The 27623-nt window shown below is 34.8% G+C and overlaps 1 protein-coding gene across 7 annotated transcripts in view; it reads right to left on the bottom strand.

Moving 5' to 3' along the window:
• Nckx30C (solute carrier family 24 member Nckx30C) overlaps positions 1-27623 on the bottom strand; it is a 71228-nt gene that overhangs the window by 17384 nt on the left and 26221 nt on the right. For 3 of the 7 annotated variants that reach the window (XM_011064151.2, XM_087403276.1, XM_087403278.1), the window contains 4 exons: positions 23855-24137; positions 9423-9694; positions 3963-4098; positions 59-311 (listed from right to left, as the gene is read on the bottom strand). In XM_011064151.2, coding sequence (XP_011062453.2) covers positions 59-311; positions 3963-4098; positions 9423-9694; positions 23855-24137 — 944 coding nt within the window. The remainder of the gene's footprint in view (positions 1-58; positions 312-3962; positions 4099-9422; positions 9695-23854; positions 24138-27623) is intronic. The other 4 variants (XM_087403275.1, XM_011064153.2, XM_011064152.2 and 1 more) reach the window with 3 other exon arrangements.

Raw genomic sequence — 27623 nt, 5'->3', positions numbered from 1 at the left:
TACGCAAGACAACGTCATGTTGTGATGCGGGAATTTCAATAGAGATTTGGATGCTCACCCAACGGTCACATCGAAGATGTTACTGCCGACGGAACTCGACACGGCCATGTCGCCGTATCCCTTTCGCGCCACGATGACGCTTGTGATGAGGTCCGGTATGCTGGTGCCAGCTGCGAGAAACGTCAGACCCATCACTTCCGGCGGTATGGCCACTGTGTCGCCGGCGACATTCGCCCACCAGACCATCAGGTACGAGTACGCCGCGATCCAGAAGATCGAGCCAATGAACGTTATCGGGAAGAACTTTTTCCCTGAAATTAAGCATGTGGATGCGTGGCATCTGTTACATATTCCCTATGGAGATCCTACATCGTCGTGAAGGATAACATCGAAGACATAACATAAAAAATGACTTTATGACAATTTTTCCCATCAGAATTGTAAAGACAACAATGTCTGCATCAACATGGGATATTTTTTCGCTCAGAATTATATAGTTGATCACATGGCGCGAACGTTTCATTCGCATATATCATTCAGCTGTAATTTCCGAGGATAATTTAAGTACGTTAAATATGTTTGGTCGATTACTATTCTACCATCATTATGAAATATTGGTTAACTAAACTATGCAATACGAAAAATAGTTTGTCTTGGATATAAAATACATACTTTGATAAAAAGATTTTTGGAAATCAAATGTATATTGATGTAGAATTTAAATGAAAATAGATTGTAGATATGCAATTAAACGATAATTATTCTAATAATTTAGTGATAATGTAACTTTTCGTAGTGAATTATTTAAAATAAAGTATTTATGAAGTAATTGTTAAATAAGGAATTTCTAATATTGGGTCTTTTCTTGTATGGATACAATGGTAGGTAAACTTTAACCAATAAGAACCGTCAGTTCGCAAATTTTAATGCCATATTTACGTGCTTTAACGCTACAACGACGAAAATGAAGTTCGAGATTTCTAATCTGTTTCGTAATCTAATCCTAATGACCGAATCTCGAGGATTTAATTCAAGAGTAACGAAAAAGAATTCTGCTTTGAATAATTTTCAGAGAAATCTAATACATATCGTAGACAATTATTCGCTTTAAATATAACAAATCTTTGTAACAAACATTATCAAAATTGATTTTTCCTTAATTATTATTATATTTATTATGATAAGTCTATACAACAAAATGGAAATATAAAACGAAAAAAAATTTTTCTATTAATTTTTATAATGTGAATAAATGGAGGTATGCTATGCCCTATGGGATAATCAATTTGCTTAATTTAAGTGAGATTAATTAAGTTTATCTTGGGCAGTTTTAATTATTCGAGGAAAGAGTTACACCATAAAAATAAATCTTAATTCGATATAAAAATAGTTGCATAAAGTCATAAATTACTGAAAAAAAATTGATACTTATATAAAAAGAAATATCTTGATTCGCACACATGCAAACTTTTTGTATACATATTAATAAATAAATAGTTTCACAACTTTTTATATGTGCCTTATGGTTTGTACAACCCCATAATAATTGATTGTGATAACATTCATATTAATGGATCTGTAATCAAAGGCCGAGATTGCTGAAATTCAAAGGACATATCGGAATTTTAGCTGACAATAGAGTCAATACCGTGTGCGTATGGCCATCTATATGTTTGTACGTATGCAACAATCAGTCCCCAATGCGAAATTAGCGTGTCAATATCATCTTTCGTCGTATTGTGTAATATCGCGATAGAAACGCATTAATAAGACTGAGATAATGCAGGAGACGCGTGATAAATGGTGGTTTGAATAACAGCAGCAATGTGTCCTGCTTAGGGTTGATCTTAGCATTTATTATTAAATCGATACGCAGCACATACGCGGATCTGATATAGACGTTCGTTCCTGCTTGTCCCACTAAATAGCCGAATTGTGTCATCGTAATATTTTCCGCAAATAACCCGCCATCGACCTTCTCATCGCGAGATTACAAAAAAATTTATCTTCTTTTTCTACATCTAATTTTTGACCAAATATTATTACAAGTTAAACAATGATAAAAAAGTGTAAGCTAAGTAAAATGCAAATTCATGCGGCAAGTGAACTATAAGTGCCGTTTAATTAGTCTCTTGTGTTGATGAGATGAAGTTTCCACCTCGACGAAATCGATAGTTCGAAATCCTGAATTCCTGGAGTTGAGTTAATATTACCACGGGATCGATACCGGGCGGCAGCAAAACATCGAGCGATGTTCGCGCTGATTGATAGAATTTAATCTGATCTCGACGTTTTTGGCAGGTTAGAAAAAAAATACGGTAGCCTAGAGTTTTTTTTTCAGTCGTAATTAATGGCGCATTTGAAATGCTTTTCTATCGCTTCTTTTCAGGTAATATTTCTAGCGAACGATAAATCATCATTCATGTTTCTATCAGCAAAGTGAGCTATTAGGTATATATGCAAATAATCAATATATAAGCAAGTATATAATATTAAATCTAGGTATCGCGTGAGATTCTTGAATCCCGCCAATTTTAATGTTTCCTTACGCAGATCGGATATTTATTGCGGTTCGCAATTTATTGCAGTCAAGCGCGAATGGGGAATATACACGTGAATATATATTTTTCTATTAATGAGTTATGAAATTGCAGCAGAAATTATTTTGATATATTACCTACGTCTTAATATCATCTCATTATTATCAAAGAATAGAGAGAATAAAGAGCACAATTGCACGCGCGAAATGAAGACAGAAAGCAGAGCGGAAGACATTAAGTTATCGTTGCAAGTTTATAGACGTATTTACTGATTGAAACACTTTTAAAAAATTGAATTCGCTGTCCTTGAAGACTTATATGTTCGTTTCATAAATATCCTAATTGACTTTTCAAGGAGAAAGGAGTTTCGATCTCGCAATAGATGCAAGATATGTAAATGAAACTGCTAAAACGCTCTTGCACTTGATAAAAGGTCTTGCTTTTGTCTCTGCTCCAATTTTCATTTCGCCTTCCATTCAAGACCGATTATCTGTCAGTATAAAAAAAAAACTAATATTATAATACTATTCGAACAGTCAACAGTGAAAATATTGGAAGAGAAGTTCGGATGAAACATAGGTATTAGTGTAAATATTCGGTTACCTCTCATCGATCAAATCGCCGGGAAAATTTAATTTTATTTAATTTTGCTTTAAGTAAGTCATAAAGAAAATTAGCAAATAAATAAGAAAAGATTTTTTTATTATATATTAAATTATTAATATATACGATACCAAAGATAATATTATATTTTTTAATTGTTAAAATATAGTAAATATTTTTTCGAAAGATACATACCACAACTCAGAGGAATTTATATGAGTCTAGTAATACCACTAGAGATTTTAAGCTTGTACCTATTATGTGCCCTATATTGGAGTTGTGCTCTGAGTGTGCTATTGAAATTGTAAGTATAATTAAAATAATGATGCAATATTAATCATGCAATATTAACTTAAACAATTAATTTATATTTATTATCTGTTTTAGTAATTATATATTTAAAATGAGTTAAATGCGGATAGGCACATAAATTGAGAACATATTAATGAAGCCACCATCCTTTAGAGAGTCACACTAATAGGGAGAATAATATTTTTTTTATTTTTATCAAAAACATTATAAAATACTAGCATCTCTTAGATTAAAAAAATATTGTAAGACAAAGAAATATTGAAAAATCGATATTGATTTAAGCAGATAAAATTAAAACTGTAATATTTAATAATTAATTCAGTAATGAACAAGTTGATTTAAAGGCACACTAATAAAGGACAGTTATATCTTATATCTTACGTGTATATAAACTTTTAAAATTGAAAAAAATAACATTAGAAATCGGAAGATGTTCTAAGTGAAAAATGATTTATTATAGGTTGCTTGAACTTTTATGATAGATATTGAAAGACGATCATTGATTACCTCTAGGTGTTCTCGTATCTGGTAACGTCAACCAAAGAGGAAATAAGATTGGCGCGACTAAAATGTACGTTAGCCTTTTTCTTGGACTGCTTGGCCAGCCCATGTTCAAGGCCTCTGGAGGTTCATCCTCTTCGCCCTGTAAATAAATATTTAAGAAAATAGGTTTCTCTTGGAATCATTTTTATCATTTAATTTCAGTCTAAAATACTTGCAAATCAAATTTATTTAGTTGATACTCAGAATGAAACGTTCATTGTAATTCTGAAGAATACGAATAAAAGGTTTACATGCATTATTAAAAAATATAAAGCTCAAAGATCTTTTTAATAATTAGTTGATTGCTAAGTATCTCTGTTATTCTTGAACAAACCACGATACAATGCTGCTTTATATTTGTAAAGTATCATCATTTCTAGCACAATCATATTCAAGAATGAAATAAGTGTAGGTTCTTGTATATATGGACTAATCCTCGTTTCAAATGTTTGTATATTAGCGAAGATTGACATTAAAGAATTGTGTTCGCTAAATATGATAGTCGCTCGAGTTAAACATGAGATTTATTCTCTCATGTTTACAACTAAATAATCCGTATACCGAAGGAATAAATTATGTTACTGCAAGTAATAAATTATATTTTAAATGTTGAGAAGCAAATTAAGACAGAATCGGAAGGTTTGCAAAATTTAAGAAGATAAAAGAACTAAGTCGTCTCTGCCTCGCTTAATCCTCGGGAACCATTAATCTTTAGAATCTCGTCACTCTGTTGTAAACTTAACGAGGCTACTTGCTGGACCGAATCATCGTGTGAGCTTTTTCAGGCGCATCGCGCTCGTTCCCACAAATTCGCAAAGTTCCGTGGAAAACTGCAGGGTTGGTGACTTTGTTCCGATTATTCGTGGGAAGCGCGGGGCTGGAAACGCGCAATGGATGAGTGGGATGCAGCATTGACCCAGATTCTCTGATGCATTCAAAATGAAAAGGCCCTCTCTCCGCTCATTTAGGACAAAGCCGCCTGAGACTACTACTCGCCGCTCCGTCCATACACCACGATACCAGCCAGTACCGGCTAATATCCTCGAGAGAACTCTGGATAGTCAAGTTCCGATTTATATTTCCGCAGAATAGCTCTCCGAAATGCAACGACGATTATGCATCGCTCGGAGAAATTGTTTCGTCATTCTCTGATATCTCCCTTTGCGTCTAGTATTATAAAGACGATTGGTGCAAGAACAATTATACGAGAGTTCTTTTATATCACAGCGATTGTTGTGGCCGGTGAGTGTTTCCGGCCGGCAAAAGCGCGATCTCTTTTACACGACATTTTAAGTGAGTAAATACCTGCTAGTAAGTAATCTAGATCATTTTTATTCACATTATGTGTTCTATATTTTCTGTTGAATTGTAAAGCCAATTTCTATTTGAAATTTTAAAACTAATTTCTTATCAAAGGACAGTTTTTTCCTTAAACGCTACATATTTAATTATTATACAGAGAGAATTTTCTTTTAAAATTTATTCTAAAAATATAGTAATTGTAGTACAATACAATATTTTAAAGATTTTTATCAAGTACTTCAGTAAAATTGATCAAACTTATTTTATACTTTATTGTAGTTTAATAAATGAGAGAGATTTACATTAAAATTCTTCGAAATACAATATTGTCCCACGACTGTCATATTTTCAGGATAAATTCTAAAAACAAATTTTCTCCGTGTACATATACATATTTGTCGATATTTTAATTAACAAATGCCAATTAATTATCGTTAATAAAAAATATTAAAATTGCATAATTTTTTTAATTAAAAAATTTTTTTTGTAATAATGTAAAAAAATGTATTTTTATGGATCATATACGACTCATATCTACGTTATAACCAAGTAATGTTACGAAAAGCGTTAAAATAGAATTGCGTACTAAAAGTTGCGACGTCTTACAATTTTGCGATATCTTTTTAACGGAAACTCGTAGGATATCGTGGCTGATTCAATCAGATTTGCCTGAGTTGATCTTAGTCGAAGAATCGTAAAAAGTGAAGGGCGATGCCGGATAAGATTCGATACGATAAACGTGTCACGCTTACATGCGATGCATTTTTTAAGCGAGTATCTCGCACCGTAGATAAATGTTAATGTGGCTATAAAAGTTCGAATGTTTGACGCAAGAAAATGACACGACGCAAACTATCGATTTAAATTGAAGTCGTGCACGGTATGGCAATTTGTTGCGAGGATTGATTCGCTTTGGCGCTACTCGAGACAATTCTTTTTTAATTGAAACAAAAATTAATGTATGTATATATTATTATAAATATTTTAGCAAAAATTGATTTTGCATCGTAATTAAAAGTCAATCTGTTTACGCATTAGATGTACAAATAAAAAACGTTCTACATTTTTTTAATGAAATTTAATATTTATTATTGAAATATACTGACATAGTTTCAATTACGAAAGTAATCTTTATTATTTTTCAATAATTTCTTCCACCTTTGAGGTAAATTATAGGATTCTAATTCAATGGAAAGATCGTTCTTTACGTGCAATAAATTTATCAAGTCATTTTCTTATTTCTTCGACATTTTAATATCAATTTTTATTATTCAAGGTGTACTGTCATTCAGATTTATGTGGCGAAATTGATCAAGGATACACTATTACAACTTGATTCAAAATTTTTTATTGCATTCGGAATAATCATTAGACATAGTGCTTTCAAATTATTATTTGTTTTGATTGATGCAGCATCTTTTGATTGACAAAAGATTTAGAAATAAAAAAAAAATTGTCAAAGAAATAAAAAAAAGCTTGATGAATCACAAATGAAGACCAATATTTCTATCGAACTGAAATCTATAACTTGCCTAGAAGATGAGGAAAAATATTGAAAAATAATGGGAATCACTTTTATGATTGAATTATATCAGTATTTTGACAATAAATATTTAATAATTCCATAAAAAATAGTGGATTATTTTTTGTACATTGAAAATATCATAAACTTAACTGAGTGTTAAGTGACTTAAAAATGGGATTTCTATTCATTCGTTGTCGGGTCTATAATTCGCAATGCCACTTTAGGATCTTTCAAAGACTGCAAAAGACATCGAAGGCGAGATGGGGAGCGATAAAACGGTTTGTCGAAGTTAGAGGCCAAGATAATGTGAAGTGTTCGAATATATGCGTTCCTATCGCGACGTGTCGTCGGGAAGAATTATTGAATATTTATCTCTGTCCGCACCAGGATAGGTAGAGTCCTACACGATATTATCTGATGAACAATAGGGAAGTTCAGACAAGTAATATCGCTCGTTGCGGTTTTACCTTTCCCATTGTATCGATTGTTCGCTAGTCGTTCTTTCCCCGAGGGAAAATGACAAAAAAATTTTCCGCTGCGAGAATAACGCGTCAAAATGATAGATAAGAACTTATATTGACCATCGACCTTCGTTTTTCTTCTTTTGACAACAATCGTGTCAGGATCCGCGCGGATTCGCTGGATTCGATCGAATTTCTCTGCGAAAGAGATGCGCCGCAGTATGAACTTACTTTCGCGTATTTCATCCTTGTAATGGTGCGACGCTACACTGTGCGACCGATTTCGACGTAGTCGAAATAACCTTGGATGAACTTTTAAAGTTCGAAACCGACAAATATCGAGCGACACTTTGATTTATGATCGCCAAGTTCGCGGGTGAAAATTGCGGTTGTCCTGATAAGATTTAATGGATGAACACTGTGCCGATTTATACTCTTACGCGTTAAGGCTCTGAGCGTAAAGCTAACTTTGATTACTCTAGGGACTCATCCTTATTACTCTGCGGACCGTTTACGATCACGATGTTTGATCAGCTAGAAAGCAACATTGTTGTTTTAAATTTTGTTTCAATACGTAATTTTAATTGTGACATTAATATCCTACTTTATTATTGTTTAACACACTTTGATCAATTCATTTTGATTTCATGTTGATTCTTTTAACGTATTCTAGTTTTTCTTTATAAATAAAATGTTAATACTTTTAAGATTGTATCGTCCTAGTTTTATACTAGTGAAAGTCTACGATAAAGTGGAGAAGTTTCAAAATATACAATATAGAATGTTACATCCATAACAACGTTCGACGTGCAAGTTAAAAAAGATTACTTCGCGTGATTCGCAGTATTGTGGGAATTAAACTGCCTATTCTAATTCAGGATACCCAAGTCGTGATAGAAGCAAACATTTCACAATGGAAAGTAGAACGTTACGATATCGAACTAACGTGCCCTTTTGCAACGCGTGCTCCGAGGAACGCGACAGCCATTGCAAAGTTATACTAATCCTAAAATTAGTCTATCGTACTAATTTATCCTTGGTTGGAAGTTATTTTTCTCTTGAAATATTTTTGCGGGATCATCGGAAAATAGTAAGTATTCAAACGAGTCACGAGAAATGTAACGACAGATACACTGCCAACAAATCGAACGTTTTGTCAAGAAAAGTGGAACGACAAATTTCAATCAACGTGTTCTCGGCCTCTTTGTTTTACGACGGCGCGCAGCATGGGAAATGCCGAAACTATTCCAATCTCTCGAATCGAGGTACACTCTGTAACGAATCGAATCGTAGATTCTTCTACTCGTATACGTGGTTCTTTCCTTCACTTGCAGAAATAAAGAGTTAAGAGAATCATTTATAACTCGGGAACATATTGATCGATTTTATTAAAAGACATAAACTAGCGTTTTTCGCTGTTTCTCGTTACATTTACAAAATCATATAAGTTCTGTATTAAAATTTTGAAAGATACAAAAAAAAATCATTGTGTAAAAATCATTATACGAAGTTTTAACTTTTAAGTGAGTAAGTTGGATAATCATAGCATTCCAAGTATGGGTTTTTTCTTTGTTTTGGAAAAGGAAAAGTCTTGCTCATTGCGAATGTCTATAAGTCTCTTAAAGTTCATTATATTTTTACATTCTTCTTATAAAAAATAATTAATTAAATTACATAAAATATTATTTAAAAATGTAATTATTAAAAAATACTATTAAAATATACTATTAAAAAATATAACTATAAAATAAAAATATTTTTGAATTAGTCTGAGTATTCCATCTATCAATTTTTAAATCATCTGCTTACTAACCCTCGATTACAGTAACGGGTTATTTGAAGCCAAACAAAAATTTTTAGATGATTGTACAATCTGTACGATTATAGTATTATGAAGTTTCAAATTGTAAATAATCAAATTTTGAACGTTCCCGTATCAATAAGGAGATTCACATTCTGTATTTTAAACAGAACGTTTTAAAACTTATTAAAGATAAAGTTTTTATAGTCGTTGATTGAGGATTAGAGATTAATAATCCTAATATCTGTAGACATCAAAATGATGAATAAAAATTAATCGATAGACAGTCGCATGGATTTTTGGCGTGATAAGTGCTTCTTATATTCGATATTTACCGAATCGAGTCCAGCGTCGAGTCCGGCGGCGATACCGCCGTTCGGAAGTTCCTGAATACCAGCAGTGGTGCCAGCAGTGGTCGTCGTAGTCGTGGTGGTAGTGGTGGTGCCTTGCGAGCCCTGCTGCAGCTGCAGAGTCGTCTCCTTCGAGGATGCGCCGGAGTAATGGGCGGCGGTCGACGTCGCGGCGCCGTTATGCGGCCTAGTGGCATCCAGCAGCACCTTCAGTGACGCTATCGCATGCAGCTGCGTCGCTTTCTCGTCCACCTTGCCTGAACAGTACCAGAGATGCAGGTTAATGAGAAGAAGCACGATGCATTAGCTCTTAACTGTGCGATCATCTCATAGTCGAATTTACAACAAAAATGCATGGCGTTCTTTCGCAATGCAATTTTTAGACGATTTCGAACATGAAGCAATAAGAGATTTTAATTCTTAATTTTACACGAATATATATATATTAGTCGGTAAAAAGTGTATTTGATTATGTCAGTCAAGTAAGTATTGTTATGCGATTTATGTTTAGTGAGCAATAAACGAGTATAGTTTCATTGAAATATACTTAAGAAATTTGACAATTATAAACATAGGAATAATTTTGACATTGGAGTGACTGTATTACGCACAAAAAGTATATATACATCGCATAGACGCGAAGATCATGTTTGACCACACTAATTACAACGTTTACAGTGTGCCTGAATTGTTTTGTTAAATATTGACTTGGCTTTACTACTATGTACATTAATGTCACCGTATTATATCGGAGCAGGTTCGTTACGTTTGAGGAAATTTTGCAACGCTCGCAACAAATTCCACGCTTCGCCGAATTTCCGATTGCGATCAGACAATAGGAAAATGTCATTCCCGTTCGCCATCTTCTGTTCTTATTTTACGCCAGGCCGAGCGCAAGACATTTACAAAACGTCCATCTGCGTGAGTCGCATATCAAAAACTTCTTCTTCATTCGTATTGTCGATTTCTACAATGTTAGAAAATCTCAGTATAAATCGGCGAGATTGAAAATGCAACTTTGAGATAATCGCAAAATACATTAGAGTTCGTTGCATGCACTACGTTCTACCCTTTAACTAATTCTACATATTTTGTACAATACTGTCGCTTTTGTCAAGATATATGTACTACGGACTTACTTCTACAATCTCCAACCTTAAGAGAACAACATGATTCATTAATTTACTTAGAAGACGTTTGAATCTAAAAGGCTCTATCGAGCCTGTCAGCGTCTCCTTCCCAAGTTTTTATAAATGCTATTAATCTATCATGTTAGTGGCTTGCAATGCAAATGCAAATGTCAATTCTTCATCGTGCAAAAAAAAAACAAAACTCAATCTTTTTATTCAATAACATTATACAAAAATTTCATCTGAATATGCATTACAATAATCAAAATTAATTTAAAAACAAAATAATCTCATGCATATACAATATAGATACATCTAATATAAATATTGTTTAAAAAATTTATCAAAGATAAAAAGTTATCATGCAAAATAGGAGAGTTGGTTTTGTTTAATATTAAAATCTCTAAATGTACACTTATTTAAAAATTGAGAGAACATGTCTATTTCTTCAAAATTTTCTTTTTAACATAAGAATTTAAGAATTGATAAATATTTAAATGTTAATGTTTTGTGTATATTATTGAGTAAAGCATTTTTTTCTGGCTATATAAAATATTATATGATTAATGATACATACATATAATATGTGTATTATAAAATTTGCTGCGTAGAGGTCTCTAATTTTACTTCTGAAGTGATGTGCAACATGCAGCAGAGCATAGAAATGCATTCGCGCCACGCGATGAAAGATATGAGAAATATATTAAAGGTAAAGATTAAAATTGAAAGGAATAAGATATGAATGCGAGCTTCCATTTACAGGGAGAATGCATTCAATTTTATAGAAAAGTGTAATTTTATCCCAGGAATAAACTTACAATATTTTTTTATATTTCTGGAGCTTATTGAGCCTTGTTAAAATTAACTCGTATTTAGTGGATCAAATGCAGATAATTACTATCGCAAATTTAGCATGCTTCAAACAAGCGGACATAAAATGTAAATACAATACATGTAGGAACAGGACATTTGTATAGATGATGCACGTCCGTTTCCCTTATATACAATCCACAGTGCGCCATGTGTACAGATTATGCATAATTTAGGATGTACGTGCTCTATACGTAGCTGTGAGAAGAGAGTTCGAAAACTTGATGGTCTTGCCGCTAAAAGGAATTATCGTTATTTCAACAAGTAGTCGATTAATCGCGACATTATCTATTTCTCTGAGTGAAAACCTTTTCGTGATCATAAGGTTCTTCCTTCAGTTCGTTGTTTCATTCAGTTCGTTCCTTCATTAATAAACGAGAAGAATCGTACATGCGATTAGGAAATACTTAATTCAGTAAAATTTAAGTGATTTCGGTGAGAGCGAAATGATTTCACAATGTGACAAATAAATCATTTATGGGTTATCGTATTTAATTAAGGACAATTAAGTTATTAATAATCCTTAAGTGCAATAAAGAAAGACAAATTTGTATAATACATGACTACTTGCCCCATTCATTCAACTGTATACAGATCGGATATCCATTTTTTCATTATATTGCATCGTAAGAAAAAAAAAGATTCTAAAAATATGGAGTAAAAAAGGAGGAAATTATCAATTATTCATTTCTTCAAACAATCTCTCACAGACTTTGTATTACCCTTTTTACATTCTTTTACACGATAAAAATAATTAAACAAGTCTAATAAGTAAATTATTTCGAAATGTAAGGCAAAACTTTGATATTATATAATTAAATTTTCTATGTATTAAATTTATCTCTGCGCCCTGACAATTGCGTATGATTCGTATATTTGCCGTTTTATTAATTATTTATTCATTATCTATATTTTTATAGACATTTATATTTATATTTATTTATTCAATCATTATCATGAGTCTGAGTTTAATAAAACTATTTCAGAGCTTTCCAAGATTTCCGTATCATTTGACAGTCGGAACATATTTTAAGCAACTTTGCAAGTCATCATCAAAATGCATTCGTCAGAAAGTATCGTGAAGTAACTAACTAACAATCTGTTTTCGCGAACTAGTTGTGAGCTGCTCCAAATACGTCGGTTACCACAGCTCGTGAGAACTTTTGCCGCTGCTCGGTAGCAGATCAAAAGTAGATGAGTAAAAAAAAGGCGTGAAGAGACTGAAATTCGGTATTATACGGAAATAGAATAGAGTCATTTTCAGCGGCGACGCGGTTTGTTATTTATTTCGGCTGTCTATATGCAACGTCCTGTCTGCGTATCTATCCATAGTTTTTTTTTTATTCTAGAAATTGAATCTCCCCACGATGCATAACATACATAGATCCATTCGTACGATGCTTTGTAAAATTAAAAAAAAAATAATGACGTGACAGCGATAAAAAATATCCGCGATGCATCTATGTTTTCAAAGCTGTTTCATTCAAATACATAAGGTTTTGTTTTAAAAAATGATATCGTTTTTCAAACCATTTACAGTTTAACATTCTGCGAGTTTATAAAAAGATACAAGTGCGATAGCGAAAGGTCACTTCGCGTGAGCAACGTCATATTGCGATTATATTTTTTTATTGTATAAACAAACCGTTAAGAGATCAAAGACTTGAGCTTAGTTCGAAATCGATTACGATATAATATGATCTAATAGACTGACCGAACCGAAATGATCACTGCTGTGTCCGTGGCGTAAATCTTAAAAGAGTAACTCACTGCTTATCGTGTTTCGTGCTAAGGGATTACGGATCTGCGTGTCGATTCCAGCAGTAGGTCAAAGAGAAAAAGCTCGAGTAAGTGGCCTTCATTCCCAAAGGTGGGAATAAGGCAAGGAAGAAAGGTAAAGAGCCCAGGGCTGGAAAGTAAAGTGCGATAGTAGTATCGACCGAAGCTGTCCGGAGCAAGATGGGAAGCCGGGAAAAGAAAGTGGGTGGAAGGAAGGATGGGTTAGAAGAAATGGCGAGGAGTGTCGGTTAACTGTCGTGTCTCAATCTGTTAAATTCATAGTCGATTAGTAGTAGTTTCAAGATGGAAGAAAATCGGGAACGTCGAAAATCGGAGTTGGTCGACGTGATATAGAAGCGGGCTTGACAGGGTACTGCCTGTTAACCCACAAAACTCAATCAATTCGCGTTTACTCAGACTACCTGCTTTATAAACCATTAAAAGCATCAGCTATCGAGAATGAGAAAAGTGTCGAATAATGTACGAAAGTTGTGACATGTCCGTTGGAAATATTTTCTATAGTTGTCCAACAACGAGGAATTCGTGCATAGTTAAAGACTATGGGTGGAAAACTGGACAAAGGGAGTCTTGTTCCCCGTGGTGAAATAATAGCTACTATGTTAACAGATTTCGCATTTTACTGAGTCGCCAAATCGAGTGCAACGTTCGAGCGAATAGAAAAAGAGCTTTAAGAGAGTTTAAGTTTAATTATATATCCGATTGAAAGTAGATATCAAGGGATAATCGAATATTTTAAGCGAATTAAAATTATTCCGAAGTTGTTAACATTAACTGATAGCGTATTTTTTTATTTAAACAAATTCTAAATTGTTCTAAAAATTGCAGCATTTCCTTCTATATTTTATTTCAAATTTTATAACAAAATAAATAAATGTTTACGTATGAAAATTTGTTGAAAAATTAATTAGAAAATTTCTCTATTTTTATATCTCATTTGTACGCACGCGGTTAATGAAGAAAGTAACCGGGATTTGTCATGATTTATATTGATAATCCTCGCACTTTTCTTAATAATAATAATACATTTCACATTGAAGATTTGACAACGTAGATTGTCATTATAAGCTCCAGATTATAAGACTCCACAGAAAGTCACTTAAATCAAGGACCATTAAATTCCTGAAAGCATCGACCGAGTTGATCAGAAACGGCATCTCCCTTACTGAGACAGCACAGGTTTCAATAACTCGTTTCCGTTAAATTTCAATAACTCATCTCGGGATAATCTTCTTTTAAATTCAAAACGGTCACGGTAGTGCTGGGGATAATGAGTTCTGCTGTCATCTGGCCCCGTTTAGCGAATTATACAGAAAATTAAACTCAACTTTCAGTATATACTTGCTCTATCGTTTGCTTCTGTCATTTTGTAGTCTGAGAACAGATACCGTCTACATAACCGAGAAAATTTTCTAGTCTTTCATTCAAAGAAACATTAGAAGAAAAACATCAGAAGAAAATAAAATGATATTAAAAGAAAAAAAATCATCAAAAAGCATGAATTTTAAATATGAAAATTGATATATAACAAAAATTGAATATATGATTAAAAAAATGTTTTATCAACTGTTGCGATTGTCCTCAAGCACTTGAAGATTGCACCGAGACCCTTGCCCTTTACATCCTGTTACAGTCTTACTCTCTCGTCATTTCGATGCACCCCACAAGAACTCTTAACAAAATCGATGCCGCGCTTCTTTTGCCAAACACTTTGACTAAGGTCGATCGATTCTGTTAACGGGGCCTTTCGTTGTCGGCAGGTATCGAATACTACCTCGCGTGTAAGCGATTAAGGCGTGGGTGCTAGGTAATTTTAATGCAAAACCCGACGTGATTGATTGCTCGCATCCGCACGCCGCCTTTGGTCAGAAACCGCAGGAATACACAGAAATCATCGCAAATTCTACTAACTTTGGCCAAAAAGCGTGCCCGTTATTTCGCAAAATGTCCACTAAATATCTAAAAAAACCTATATATTGTTGATTTTTTTCAGTCATAATTTTTCAGTCATATCTTCCAATAATATGAATTTTTCATTAGAATATAAAATATTCGTATTAATGCCACATGAATTAAAGAGATGAATTTACTCTTCTCTATTCGATTAAGCTTTTATATGAATTTTCTGATAAATTATATCCCTTTAATAAAAAAAATGTCCTATTAATAATTCAGCTTTATGAAAGGACGATTTTGATGTTTAAAGATTAATTATATTAGAATTATTAAATAAAATTAATTATTATATATCGCATTGAGAGATAGTCGATAATATGAATGGTTGCATAGAAGATTGTGCGTATAATAATGCTTATGCAAAATATTATTTGCATATATATGTATGTAATCTGATGATAAATAATTCGACGACTATACAGTGCAGAATAAAGCGGATAATATCATACCAATCGTAACAAAACGAATAATAAAGTTTAACAAACAGGTTGATACATCTGTGACCTACTAATGTAATTGTCAAGCGCTATATAAACTAAGTTCTGTATAACTTTCATTTCTAGAGACGTTATGTACTAGGAAATCTATCAGGTGGAAGTGAACAGCTTTCTTCTTGTGATCGTTCGTATGACGATGTAAAATAGAATGTAAACATAGTACTTTAATTCTTTATCATAGCGTGAGAATCCTTCTCTTGTTTGCATACCCATCTCGAAATTTTTGGAATGTATTACTAGTAATATTTTTTTTATCACAAAAATCAAATAAATCTTCTACGTCATCTTTTGTTCTCCTTCGTATTTATAGCTCGTATTAATCTCTGCAATTACAAAATTTTATGGTCAGATATCCCTATTAATTCATGATAGGGCTCGTAATCTCCGGTGAGACTTGTTTAAGCTCCTAGATTAGTTTCTAGTGCCCGGAAAAAGAAATTGATTACACTTTGATCGCGTCTATCTCTTCGTTTATCCTCATTATCAATCGTGGCGAGCAACTTTTTTTTAGTAGAGTATGCTAATTAGTCCAAAAACATTTCAACAATGTAATACCGCATTGCGTCACTGATTAATGATAAAAAGGATGATATCGTAAAATTGTAAGGCATGTTACAAGCGATAAATAAACTCAATACGATTTGTATAATAATATATTCATCAGAAACCTTAATTTTTTTTTCTTTAATCGTGTAGTGCGCTTTCGCGTACATTTAGGCGCATGCAACCTGTCTCGCTCAATTTAATTTTATTTCAACTAAAACATGATATCCTTTGATTGGGAACATCTTACCATCGTTCTTGTAAATAACGAGAATATGCAAATTCTTTTTCAGCAAGATTTTAAAAGGAAAGAAAAAAATTTGTCAGGGATGAGGAAGGCACAAACAGCTGGTCCGAGAGCGCTGTAGAAACAGCAGTCCGTGGTCGCAGTCGTCGGCATTATCTCGAGTGGTGTCTGGATGACGTTAAAGCGTTGGAGTTAAAGGAAGGGAAAAGGAAGGCAAGCCCCAAGTGCGGATTCGCTTTACGATCGATACGCGTTGGTTTCTAGGTCAGGGTCCCGATACACACTCGCCACTCACCACCGCTCAGGATATACTCAAAACGAGACCCGCAAATTTATTCGAAGCCAACCAGTGAGCGACGCCATCGTCACCACCATCGTGCCAACTGCTGGCAGAACGCATTTCCCGCTTTTCGATCTCAATCTTTTTTTCCCGCGACCGGGAGTCTGGATGCTGCGAAAGATACTAGCAAAATTAAACACGCGAATCTATTCCAAGTAAGTCTATTATACGCGGTGAAGAAACATGGGGATTCACTGTTTCCTCGCGAGGACGGGAAGGTGTACGTGAGCTTTTGAAATCGTATTGAACGTTTCCCACGCTATCCAGATTAATGACGTGCTTCCGTTGCGAAACGCCTCGCGACGGATGTAGGTGGAAAGAAAAGAACGCTATATATGACGGAGTCGTGCGGGATTGTACCGCGCTATTTCCGCGTGGATTCGCGGATGTGACCGAGTATCCTATGATAACCTTTCCCGTATTTTATCGAACATTGAGCAATTTTTAGGAATTGAGACGCAGCTCGAGGAGCGTATTTTCTATCTCTCCGTGGAAGAAAAAAAATTTATATTTTAAGAATATATCGAACCAAACAAAGACAACATAGAGGAACCATCTCGTTATTTTAAAAGGACGATATTGTTAATTATACAAGATTTTACGTAGTCGAAGTAGTACCAATTACAGTTCCATGTAATAAATCGCTACATTATCTATCTGTATGTACTACGTATCGGTAGCTTTACAATTCTATCGGTAATTCTAAAGTTTGGGTGAGTGGCCTATATCGCGGGATTAGATGGCCACGCGGATTGAAGTGACACGTACACGTTCGAGTGTATCACTCTCGAACGGGAAATCGAACAGGCATCACTTGGGATATTACGTGCCGTATTTTCGAGTGATACGAGTCAACCGTAACTCGTCCTGGACGAGGCATTTCAATTGTGGTAAAGGAGGCGCGAAATGAATGGTACAAAAGCTGATAGAAAAAAACCAAATTGATGCCACCGAAGTAATTCACTTCGCCACGTATTATAGCGATTTTATAAAGAAAAAAAAAGAAGAAATATAAGGAAAATCTCAACTAAGATCCCTTAAACTTTAAATAAACTGTCTAGCTATTAAGCTTTGTAAATTTGTAGAAAGACTGTCGTGAACTTTTTATTCCTTAATTACGCTCGTTAAGATCACATTTCCGTGCAGAATTTCCTTTATAAAATAGCGTATAAAGGTCAATGTTATCATAGAGAGAAACGAGCAAATATACGGACTTTCATTTTGTTTTCGGACATTCTCGGCAACTCGAGGGAGATCGATGATGAGAATTAACATGCTGCCGAGCCGAATGGCCGCAGCGCTTCGCGTGATATAATCCGGACGTTCTCACGTCAACGTCGTTCCCGTATTTTTTTTTTCATCTCATGGTAAAAACGTCCTGCGAACTAGTGCGAGCATTACGAGTTAAAGCGAAAACGATTCGCGGAAAAAAAGGGTTGGAATTTACAGTAAACGTGGCACATCGCTTCAATAATATATAATTTCAAAATAACTACTATATTTCTTTTTAAAAAAGAACTTTTTAATGTCGACGTGAATCATAATTTTAATTTTCTGTAATTTGTAAGAATTAAGAGTGGTACATTCAAAATTAACTTTTCGCAAAGAGGGTTTTATTTGATGAAAATGTGATGACAATAGTGTACACGTAATAAGCACGAAATGCAATTATTGCAAAGAAAAGTGAAAGGAATATATCGAGAGTGACTTATCGAAATCCACAACTTATCGGCGAAATTGCTTGGTATATATAATATCGATGTGTAATTGTGTCTTCTGCAATAGATCGATTATCCATCGTCTATTCTTTCCAATATCTTGTAATATCAAGTATTGCTAACATTTATTGCTATGTCGGATAAATTGTGATACGAAATTCCGCAATCATATTCATAATTGCGACAAACTGCGTTACATCACACCAGTTTATAAAAAGTTTTTTGTTACTTTGAATTAGCAAGGTTTCTTATGGACTTTTGGACGTTGTAATATTGCGAGCCAAATTTCATCAGCACTTTGCGTTTCCGAAATAATTGAGGTTTAATGATGTTAAAAATGACTTTTTGTAATGTTTGAAATATTTTTGTAAAAAAAAATTATATTGAAATTCTGATTAGAAGCCATAGGTGAAAAATTTGTTATCTTAGTAAAACTCTACACTTAAATCCTTCATAACATGACTAAAAAAAGATATTAAAATAAAAAATATAATTTTAAAGGAAATGAACGTTTATGACTTCCGAACAGAATTTAAATATAATGTTAATTTCTATTTACAAAAAAATTTCAAATATTACGAAAGCCATTTTAAAACTTAATTATTTCGGAAATTTAATGTGCTAAAATTTGGTTTGGAATATCGTTTTCAGCATCCAAAAATCTATAAGAAACACACCTTCACCTAATCCAAAACAATTTTTAACTGTAATTAAACTAGTGTTATTCTCAATGAAAATTTCTTTAGCAATAATTCTCTTATAATATAATATAATTGCTTCTCATAATTAATAGTTATTGTGTTACTTTCGAATGAACACTTTCGCTGAAATTGTGGGAAAACAAACTTTCCCAAACGTGTCGTCGCACCGGAAATTTTTTTTTCTCTGGAAGCATTTTTGGCGCTTAGGATTATCGGATCGATCTAATCGGATAATCGCACAGCTTATCCTTAGGAACGCATATCTAACCCTTTCTATGGCTCTCAAACGAGTTCTCGCTGCGTTTGTTAACCGCTCTAAATTAAGTATAGAGAGAGGCTCTCGCGCGGTGTGGCTGATAGAGATCTTAATCCACGAGCTAATCTCAGAACCCGGCAACCTCGTATAGGATTGATTTCGTACTGCATGTGTATGTACTGTGTAAGCCGAAGACGGTCGCACAAATGGGTCAGGTCACGCGCCACTGAAAAGAACCATCAATTAGACAGCCCTCTTTCACGCAGCCCTCTGCAACCCGTCACTGCCCGCGTTTTGTCTACTGAACGCTGATATATACGAGCTGTCCTTATTTTTGAGTCGATCCGTATTAATGGTGCATACACGGGCCTAACAAAGAGAGGCATTTGTTGTCAACAGCAAGCCCGTATTTTCCCAAAAATTCCGTTCACCTTTGGCTGAAAATACTCGGAAAATGAGTAATGTATTAAATAATAATTAACTGTTTGCATCGGGATTAACAGTAATAATCGGAATTATAAAACAAACTTAAATGATATATCACACGTCGGCTTTAAGCAACATTTTGCAGAGATTTTCCTCTCTCGTGCAATTGTTCACGCACTGAGCGTTCTATTTTATTCATTATTTGTTTATCAGTGCAAGATTGATGTGCAAGATTCTGTCTGGGACACCGAATTAAGACTCACAGTCGCGCGTAACAATGGCATTTTCAGCAGGATGAGCGGAAAACTGGGTGAGTCGTTGCGTCGCAACAACCAACCCGATAATCCGACTCGTTTAGAAAGGGGAAACGTTATCATGTTTTCTCCAATGCTTTTGTTAATACCGCATGTGCAGCACCGTGGGGCTACGGTAAAATAATGTCCGCCGTCTCGCGCGCCCGCACACGCTTCGGTCTATAAATGTACACGGATAACCGCGAACAAGGGAGAAATATCACGGAATGGACTCGCATTTATTCTTCGACCCCCGACTGGAACCAAGCGGTGCTTTCACGCGTCGTATCGCGCGCACTTAATCCTCCGACGTTCTGATCGAGCTGATATATCGCGATTGAGTGCGTATCTTGTTATCCTTTCTCACACATCTGACGTTCCCTGAATAAAATGAGATTTTATTCTGTTCTGTCGTGTCCGTTTGTTTAGTCGCGATTTGACGTAATAATCGGAAATGTTGGATATGATTGTTCAACGTTCGCGGAAATCGTCAATTTAGGTATTCGAGAACCCAGATGGAAGGATACCGTTTCTGCAGAATCCGCTCGTGGCCGGTTTATATAATATATATAACGATAATTGCAAATAAGCCAAGCTTCATTTCAGATATATTAGACGGAATCCTTATTGATTAATTATGTAGTCCAATTGTTGTACTTGTGCAGATTTTACTGAAAGGCTCAATGTGGCAATTAATTAAAATTTACGTTAAATTATACAATTAACTCTAAATAAGTTTTCGTTGTTTAACTACACTATTACAGCAGAATTTGTTCGGTAAAATTCTTCCTATAAAAGGCTAAGGCTACCCCGAGTCTTGTCTACGCAAAATGTATAAGAAAATGAGTCAATTTAAAGTTCTTCCTTTCTTTCCATAAAATAAAAGATTTTGATTGGTTGATTTTTATGTTTTATATTATGCGTTATGCAACACTATGTTTATGACATATGTCTATGTTTGGGACTTTAGTTGAAATATCATTTATATGATGATAAACACTGAGTACTTTGAGTATCGCATATTCATAAAAGCTTATTTGATGTGAAACATTTGCATTATGAAATATTTGGCCACAGATACGTGGCGATGTGAAAAGGATTAGATATAGGAATATTTATGTGAGAGAAAGAGAGAGAGAGAGAGAGGGAGAGAGAAAACCGAGAATATTTTCATAAATGTATTTTCTAATTAGCAAATATTGCACGAGTCTATTTAATAGGTCTTTTAGTGCAGAAGATAAATCAAAGTCTAATTTAACGCCGACATGAACTAACGAGACGTTTAAATGCCAATCACGAGAATATTCGATTTAATACCGTGAAGGATATAATTGAGCGTAATGTGTGTGCTAAACGTTTGCGAACAGTTAACGGACGATAACGCTAATAATTTAGGACGGAAAGTATCATGGCATTGACTTCCTACGCGCTTCCAATCTCCGCCGAATTATTTATTAACGGACGGCTATAGCCTGAGGCACGACCCAGCGATCACGTTCGTCATCAATAACTATTTTTGGACGCATCCCGAACACAGTGGAAATTTAAACCAATCAAGCTTTAAGAGCGTTCAATACAAAATTCCTGCACGGGGGAGTTTTTATCGGGCTTGCATAGCGCGCATAGATGCAACGTCGCTAAAGTCTCGCGTATTTATGGAAGAGGATAACTCGATATAAAATATTATTCGTTAATTGATGGTTATGTCCTCTTGAACTCTGTAAATATATGGAAAAAAAAATCGAGGAACATACAGAATAAGTGTAACATGCGGCGTGCGTTAAGAGCTCTTTATCGTCGCGATCGATATGACATGCATGCTGTAGATCTCTGACAAACAAGCTTTCAATATAGCAAGGCTATCTATATAGCTACGTTTGTCATTCATGAAACTGTTGTTGTCAAATCAACATGCATCTTCTGAAATGTGGGCACCGTCCGTATTTCACACACATTTCAGACGTCGTTGTGATATATCAATGAACGAACGATGCTCTACTTATCAATAAGTTTCGATATGACAATTATGCGGCTAGAACGAATCTGCAAAGAAGCTCCCCAAGTAATGCGCTTCCGCGTGATTCTTTCTGTTTGGATATCTCCAGCCAGTTTCATTATTGTCTTTCATATGATAAAATAAGTAAATAAATTTCTTTGAATTGGAGAGAAAAACGATGCTTTTCAAGATTTCTGCATTAATATGAACATTAATCTGTGCAAAAATTATAAACAGTGATACACATTCATTCGACACAGAGAAAGTTCTTTTCTATAATAATGATGTAGAATACAAACTGCACATTTCAATGATAAATTAAAAATATTAGCATTCATTTTAAACTAATTTACTAAGCTTATGAAAATTATTATTTGTTTATCATATTAAAAGTTGCAAATTTATTAGCCGATTCGAGTTAACTGCGGAGTCTTTTGCAATTTGAATTTTACGGCGTTTCAGTTACGAGAGTGAAATTTTATTCGCAGTAGAATTTCCGAAGAGATTAAAGCCTTGAGCACGTACTTATACTACTACGTAAGCCGCGGGGTTTTTTATTAAACGCTCACATAGTTTTACATTTAAAAACACTTTATCTGTCGAGCTGTCGGAAATTCTGTGACTGTCTCAGAGATACATCGTCGGAACGAGCTTCCGAAAGCCCGTCGGTTCAGCTTGCCTGCGGCATTACACAAAAGCGTCGCGACTATCAATTGTATAAACATGCAACAAATAAAATGTTATCGAACAGCATCACAATTATGCAACTGTATTTTCCAAGATATCGCGATTTTGCATGCTAATAGATTGATTGCGTTTGAAATTTCATGCTGTAGCGTAATTACATCACAGACAACACAGCTGTTATCTACGCTAATTAACGGTTGTAGTAATAATGATCAAAAACCTCGTTAAGTCATAACAAAATTGTGTTACTAGAAAAAAAAATTTCGTCGGGTTGCGTTTCGCCATCGCTCCGCTACGAAAGATTCTTAATTGGCTTCGATCAAGCATTTATTAATATTCGTTTTGAAATTTCGTGGGAATTCTCGTCGTTATCGCCGTTCCTACGCGTTCGCGTTGCAACCACTTCAATTTGGTTTGATTTTTTAAATAATGGCTCCATTTATTTTAACGTCGTTCATTTATTTTAGCAAGCAAGAATCTGATATCTCATAGCTCTGAATAAGTATTTGAAAATAAAGCATTATTATTAAAATAAGAAACAAAAGAAATAGCGTATGTGTATCTTTCCCGATGTAACAAATCCACATTTTTCGAAATACCGAAGCTTATGAAAAATACATGAATCTATCTTGCAAGTGTTATCAAAAGTGACGTCCATCGTAACAGTTTAATTGAGCAGGTCAGACTTTTGTACAATTACAGCGAAATTGCGACATCCGTTTTACCATTGGGCTTTCGACTGAACATGATATCGACGCGATGGAACGTGAATATTCGATATCGTGGCGAACGGAGCGATAAGCGCACGCGGGTGTGCACGCATGAGAGATGCAGAACGAGCGCGAGCGACATAATAGAATAAACATAGAACAGGCATTAAAAAAAAAAAACGAGTAATCGTCGTGCTAACAGAAAAGCATAAGCTGCAAGCGAGAGTGATAGAGTGTGGAGTTGGTATACCGGCGCGGGACTGACCGTCGTGGAGCGGATCGATCGTGTGGATCATAAGCTGCAGCAGGCCGTGTCGAAACTTTGCGTGGCTCTCCCGTGAATGAGAGGACGGGCCTCCGTGGGTCTGTTCGCAGCCTTGTCCAGAGCCTGTGCCACCGCCGCTGCCGCCGACGCCGCTGCTGCTGCCAACTCTGCTGCTGCATCCAGCCTCCCCGGGCGCCGGGATGCTTCCGCACGCACCCGACGTACCGCCCACGCTCGTTTCGCTATTGTTGATCGCGTTCGGATGCTGCTGGAACACACAACGCCATTTCAGCGTTCAGTGGAAGGTCTCACGATTGCCAACGCGCGTTTGTGTGTCGCTCGAGGCGTGTTACGAGATAACTACTACTCTATAGGGGTGGTTCGAGGTAATTGTTTGATATGGATAGGATAGAAATTTTTTTTTTTTTTTTTAGGGATATCCATGCAGGAGTTACCTTCGACCTTTTCCATAGTGAGGAAAATTCGTGCTATGTAACATTGTTTTATACGAGTTCCAATGCCTTCGATGGGAAGAGAATGTGAAAAACAAAAAAATTTGTGGAAAAATTCTGAATAATTTTTGCATTATTCTTTGCATTGTTTTTCGCATTTTTGATAGGTTTCGATTGTTGTATAATTCTTTTGTTACAATCCATTCTCGTATCGATTAATATATATGGCACACAAAATGTCATACTATTTAATTATCTTATTAAAAGTATAATACTTGTGGAGTATATTTTTCTGGTTTTTTTTTACTGTTTGAGCAAATTCTGTGTGACATCACGTGTATTATCAAAATTGGATCGTAAGTGAAGCCGCATACACCAGTATGTGAAATGTAGGATACGTGAAATGTCACACTATTTTTATGTATAATACATTTATTTTTAACAAAATTAGTATAGAATTAACAAATAAATCCTAGAAAATATCGCCAATAAATGATATTTAATATTTAATTGTTATTTGACTCATAACGCTTTTAAATTTGATTTCTTTCCGATACAAATTTTCAAATAACAACTGCACGAAAATGTTTTTGAGTCTCTGCCACGCTTTGTTTTCATGAAAACCAACAGAATACAACTTCCATTTTATGATCAATGTTTTAAGTTAACCGTCCATTGTCCGCCATTTTACAAACTAGTGCACCTTTATCTCTGTCTAATTCAGACTTGTGATATCTCACCTAATAGAATTTCTACAGTTCAAAATTTGTTCAAAAAACCCGATACTTCAAAAGTACAATTTTAATGGGACAATTAAATGGAACATTTCGTGCGCCACTCTATAATAATGTATATATGAAAGTAATTATGTCTGCTTCTAATTAGGCTCGTCAATGTTACGACTTCTTTGGAATATATAAAGAATGTTAAGTTTTTCAACTAACATGAAGAAGTTCCAAGATGTATCGTTTATCACGGAAAAACATTGGAAACAAGAAAGAAATCGTTATATGTTAAAAACAATAAATCCAAAATTTGAGTAAGATATCTCGGAAATGAAGCAACAAAAACTGTACTATTAGAACTTAAACACGTATAACTTCATAAGCGTATTCGCTATTTAAAGACAGAATTTAAAACGGTTATTTTGTTCAAATTATACATGTTTAAATAACAATACAGTCCTTATTGCTTTCTTAATGTCTTACTTAACTTTTTATTAATAATAAATGTGATAATGTATTTATTATCTTCAATTACGATTTTTCTCGTGTTCTTGATGTTTCCTCAAGATAAATGGACCACTTGATTCCATTTAAGTGGTTCTTTAATATAATTTATATATCTTGAAACTTGTGTTAACCAAAAACGGCCAAAATTTAATATCTTCCTTTACTCGTGTGCAAATTGAACACAGAAGATTGCTTGGGATTAAAACTCATGCTTAGTTAAACCACGGACGATATTGTGGTTAGAATGTAATTAACATTTTCGGTTCGCACGGTAACAAATGCTACCGCAATATTTAAGCATCAAGCGGTTGTGTACTTAGGCCAAGTAGTAACACATTGTGCTGCCTCAATTTATTTATTCATGAATAAAGTGGCTTGGTTATTTCGCAAAACGCGTTGCAATTAGACTTTCCATTCATATCTAAATGTAGAATCGACGCGTTGAGTATTATTCCTCCCATTTTATAAATTGCTGAAAGATTAAAGAGCTAATTTCAGGTTACTCCCGATATTTAAATTGTACGCTTTATCGTAGGCGTCCGTTATTAGCAACATTATATTTGTGGGTCACCTCTTTCACAGAAGGAAAAATAGAAAGTTAAATATCTTTTCTCGTCCCGGTGAACTCGCACGTCATTTCCACAGATATTATTTCACGAACTGCATATCAAAATGGTATCTATAATGTATGTAGTGAAACGAATAAGATAATGACGAGGTTGGACCGTGTGTGTGATGTTCGTCAGGTTCATCAAAATGTCATACTATTTTCCAATTATCATCTTTCTCTCCCAGATATATGGCGTCAACTTTTCCGACGGAATTTCCAGCGAAACGATGATGACGACATAAATCCGAGGAAGAATGTTCGACGTGCAATAGTGAATCGTGTCTCGTAATAACTTCCACGGCGCAGCAAAATAATGATATTACTCGGGACGACATTGTGCCAGTCGCGGTCGTCGCATGTCGCAACTTATAAACGTTTTATGGAATAAGCTTGCTGCCACTGACAGTGCGATATGTTAACTATTGTAATATACGAAACGAATTATGTGACGCGCAAACGTATAAAATTTGGCAAAAGATATTTTAGGGAATGTGTTCTTTCTTCTAATTAAATTTAAAATCGATTTTGTCTACTGAAAACGCGTTGCCTTTGATCGTCAAATAAAACGAAATTTTTGCGAGCAAGTACCTCGTGTTTATATTTGTATCATATGTAATATCACATGGAGAAATACACGTGAGTCGATTATAAACTTTGAGAAAAAGAGAGTTTTACTCTGTTGTAATTTCATTAAATAATGAACCTAATATAGCTAGTATCTTATACGACGAAGATGTTACGTGAAAATCGCATTAACCGATAACGATATTATGGACATGTCCTGTGCCTAAAATATATTGTGTGATTTTGACACACCGTTTCGCGAAATCTCATAATGCGTAATCGAATCGGGCGACGTTGCTGTAATCTGAAACGTGATAATCCTGTTTGTCCTGATGTTAAATCTAAAACAGTCACGTTCCGCCTGTGTAACGCGACAAAATGATAAGAATTGACGAAAAGACAAGAATGCTGCGTTTCAAAAGAAAAAAAAAAACATTTTTCACGGATGAGGTATTTGCAATCGCCTTGCTTATTATGTACGCTTTGTATTTTAAGTTACAATTGATACTGTTATCTGCGAGTGAGTCTCTGTCGTAGAACGTAGGATGCTTTTCTATAGTGCGTGTGGGCTTTGCCATCAATGGCGGATACCTGCCGATGATACCAATATAGATAGACGCCAGTCTAAAGCGGTAAAGCTGAGAGACCTCATAGAATCGTCAAGCTGCAACAGTGGAGATACGGGTTTCTGCCGTTGTCACTCTGTTGTCGGGGTAATGAACTTTCTAATTATCAGAGGCGTTTGCGGTGCTCGATTTGAATTTCGAGACGGCGCGGCGCGACGTGGCGTAGCCGCAGAAATTATGATGGAATTGTCGCGCGCCGTGGCTCTCCGACAACTTTTGGAGGATTAGCACTCAAATATTTAAAGAGGATTACAATTATGCGGCGTATAT

Source organism: Acromyrmex echinatior, chromosome 2, assembly GCF_024713525.1.
Source record: "Acromyrmex echinatior isolate Ae372 chromosome 2, ASM2471352v2, whole genome shotgun sequence".
NCBI classification, from domain to species: domain Eukaryota; kingdom Metazoa; phylum Arthropoda; class Insecta; order Hymenoptera; family Formicidae; genus Acromyrmex; species Acromyrmex echinatior.
This window is presented reverse-complemented; position numbering and strand designations above follow the sequence as displayed.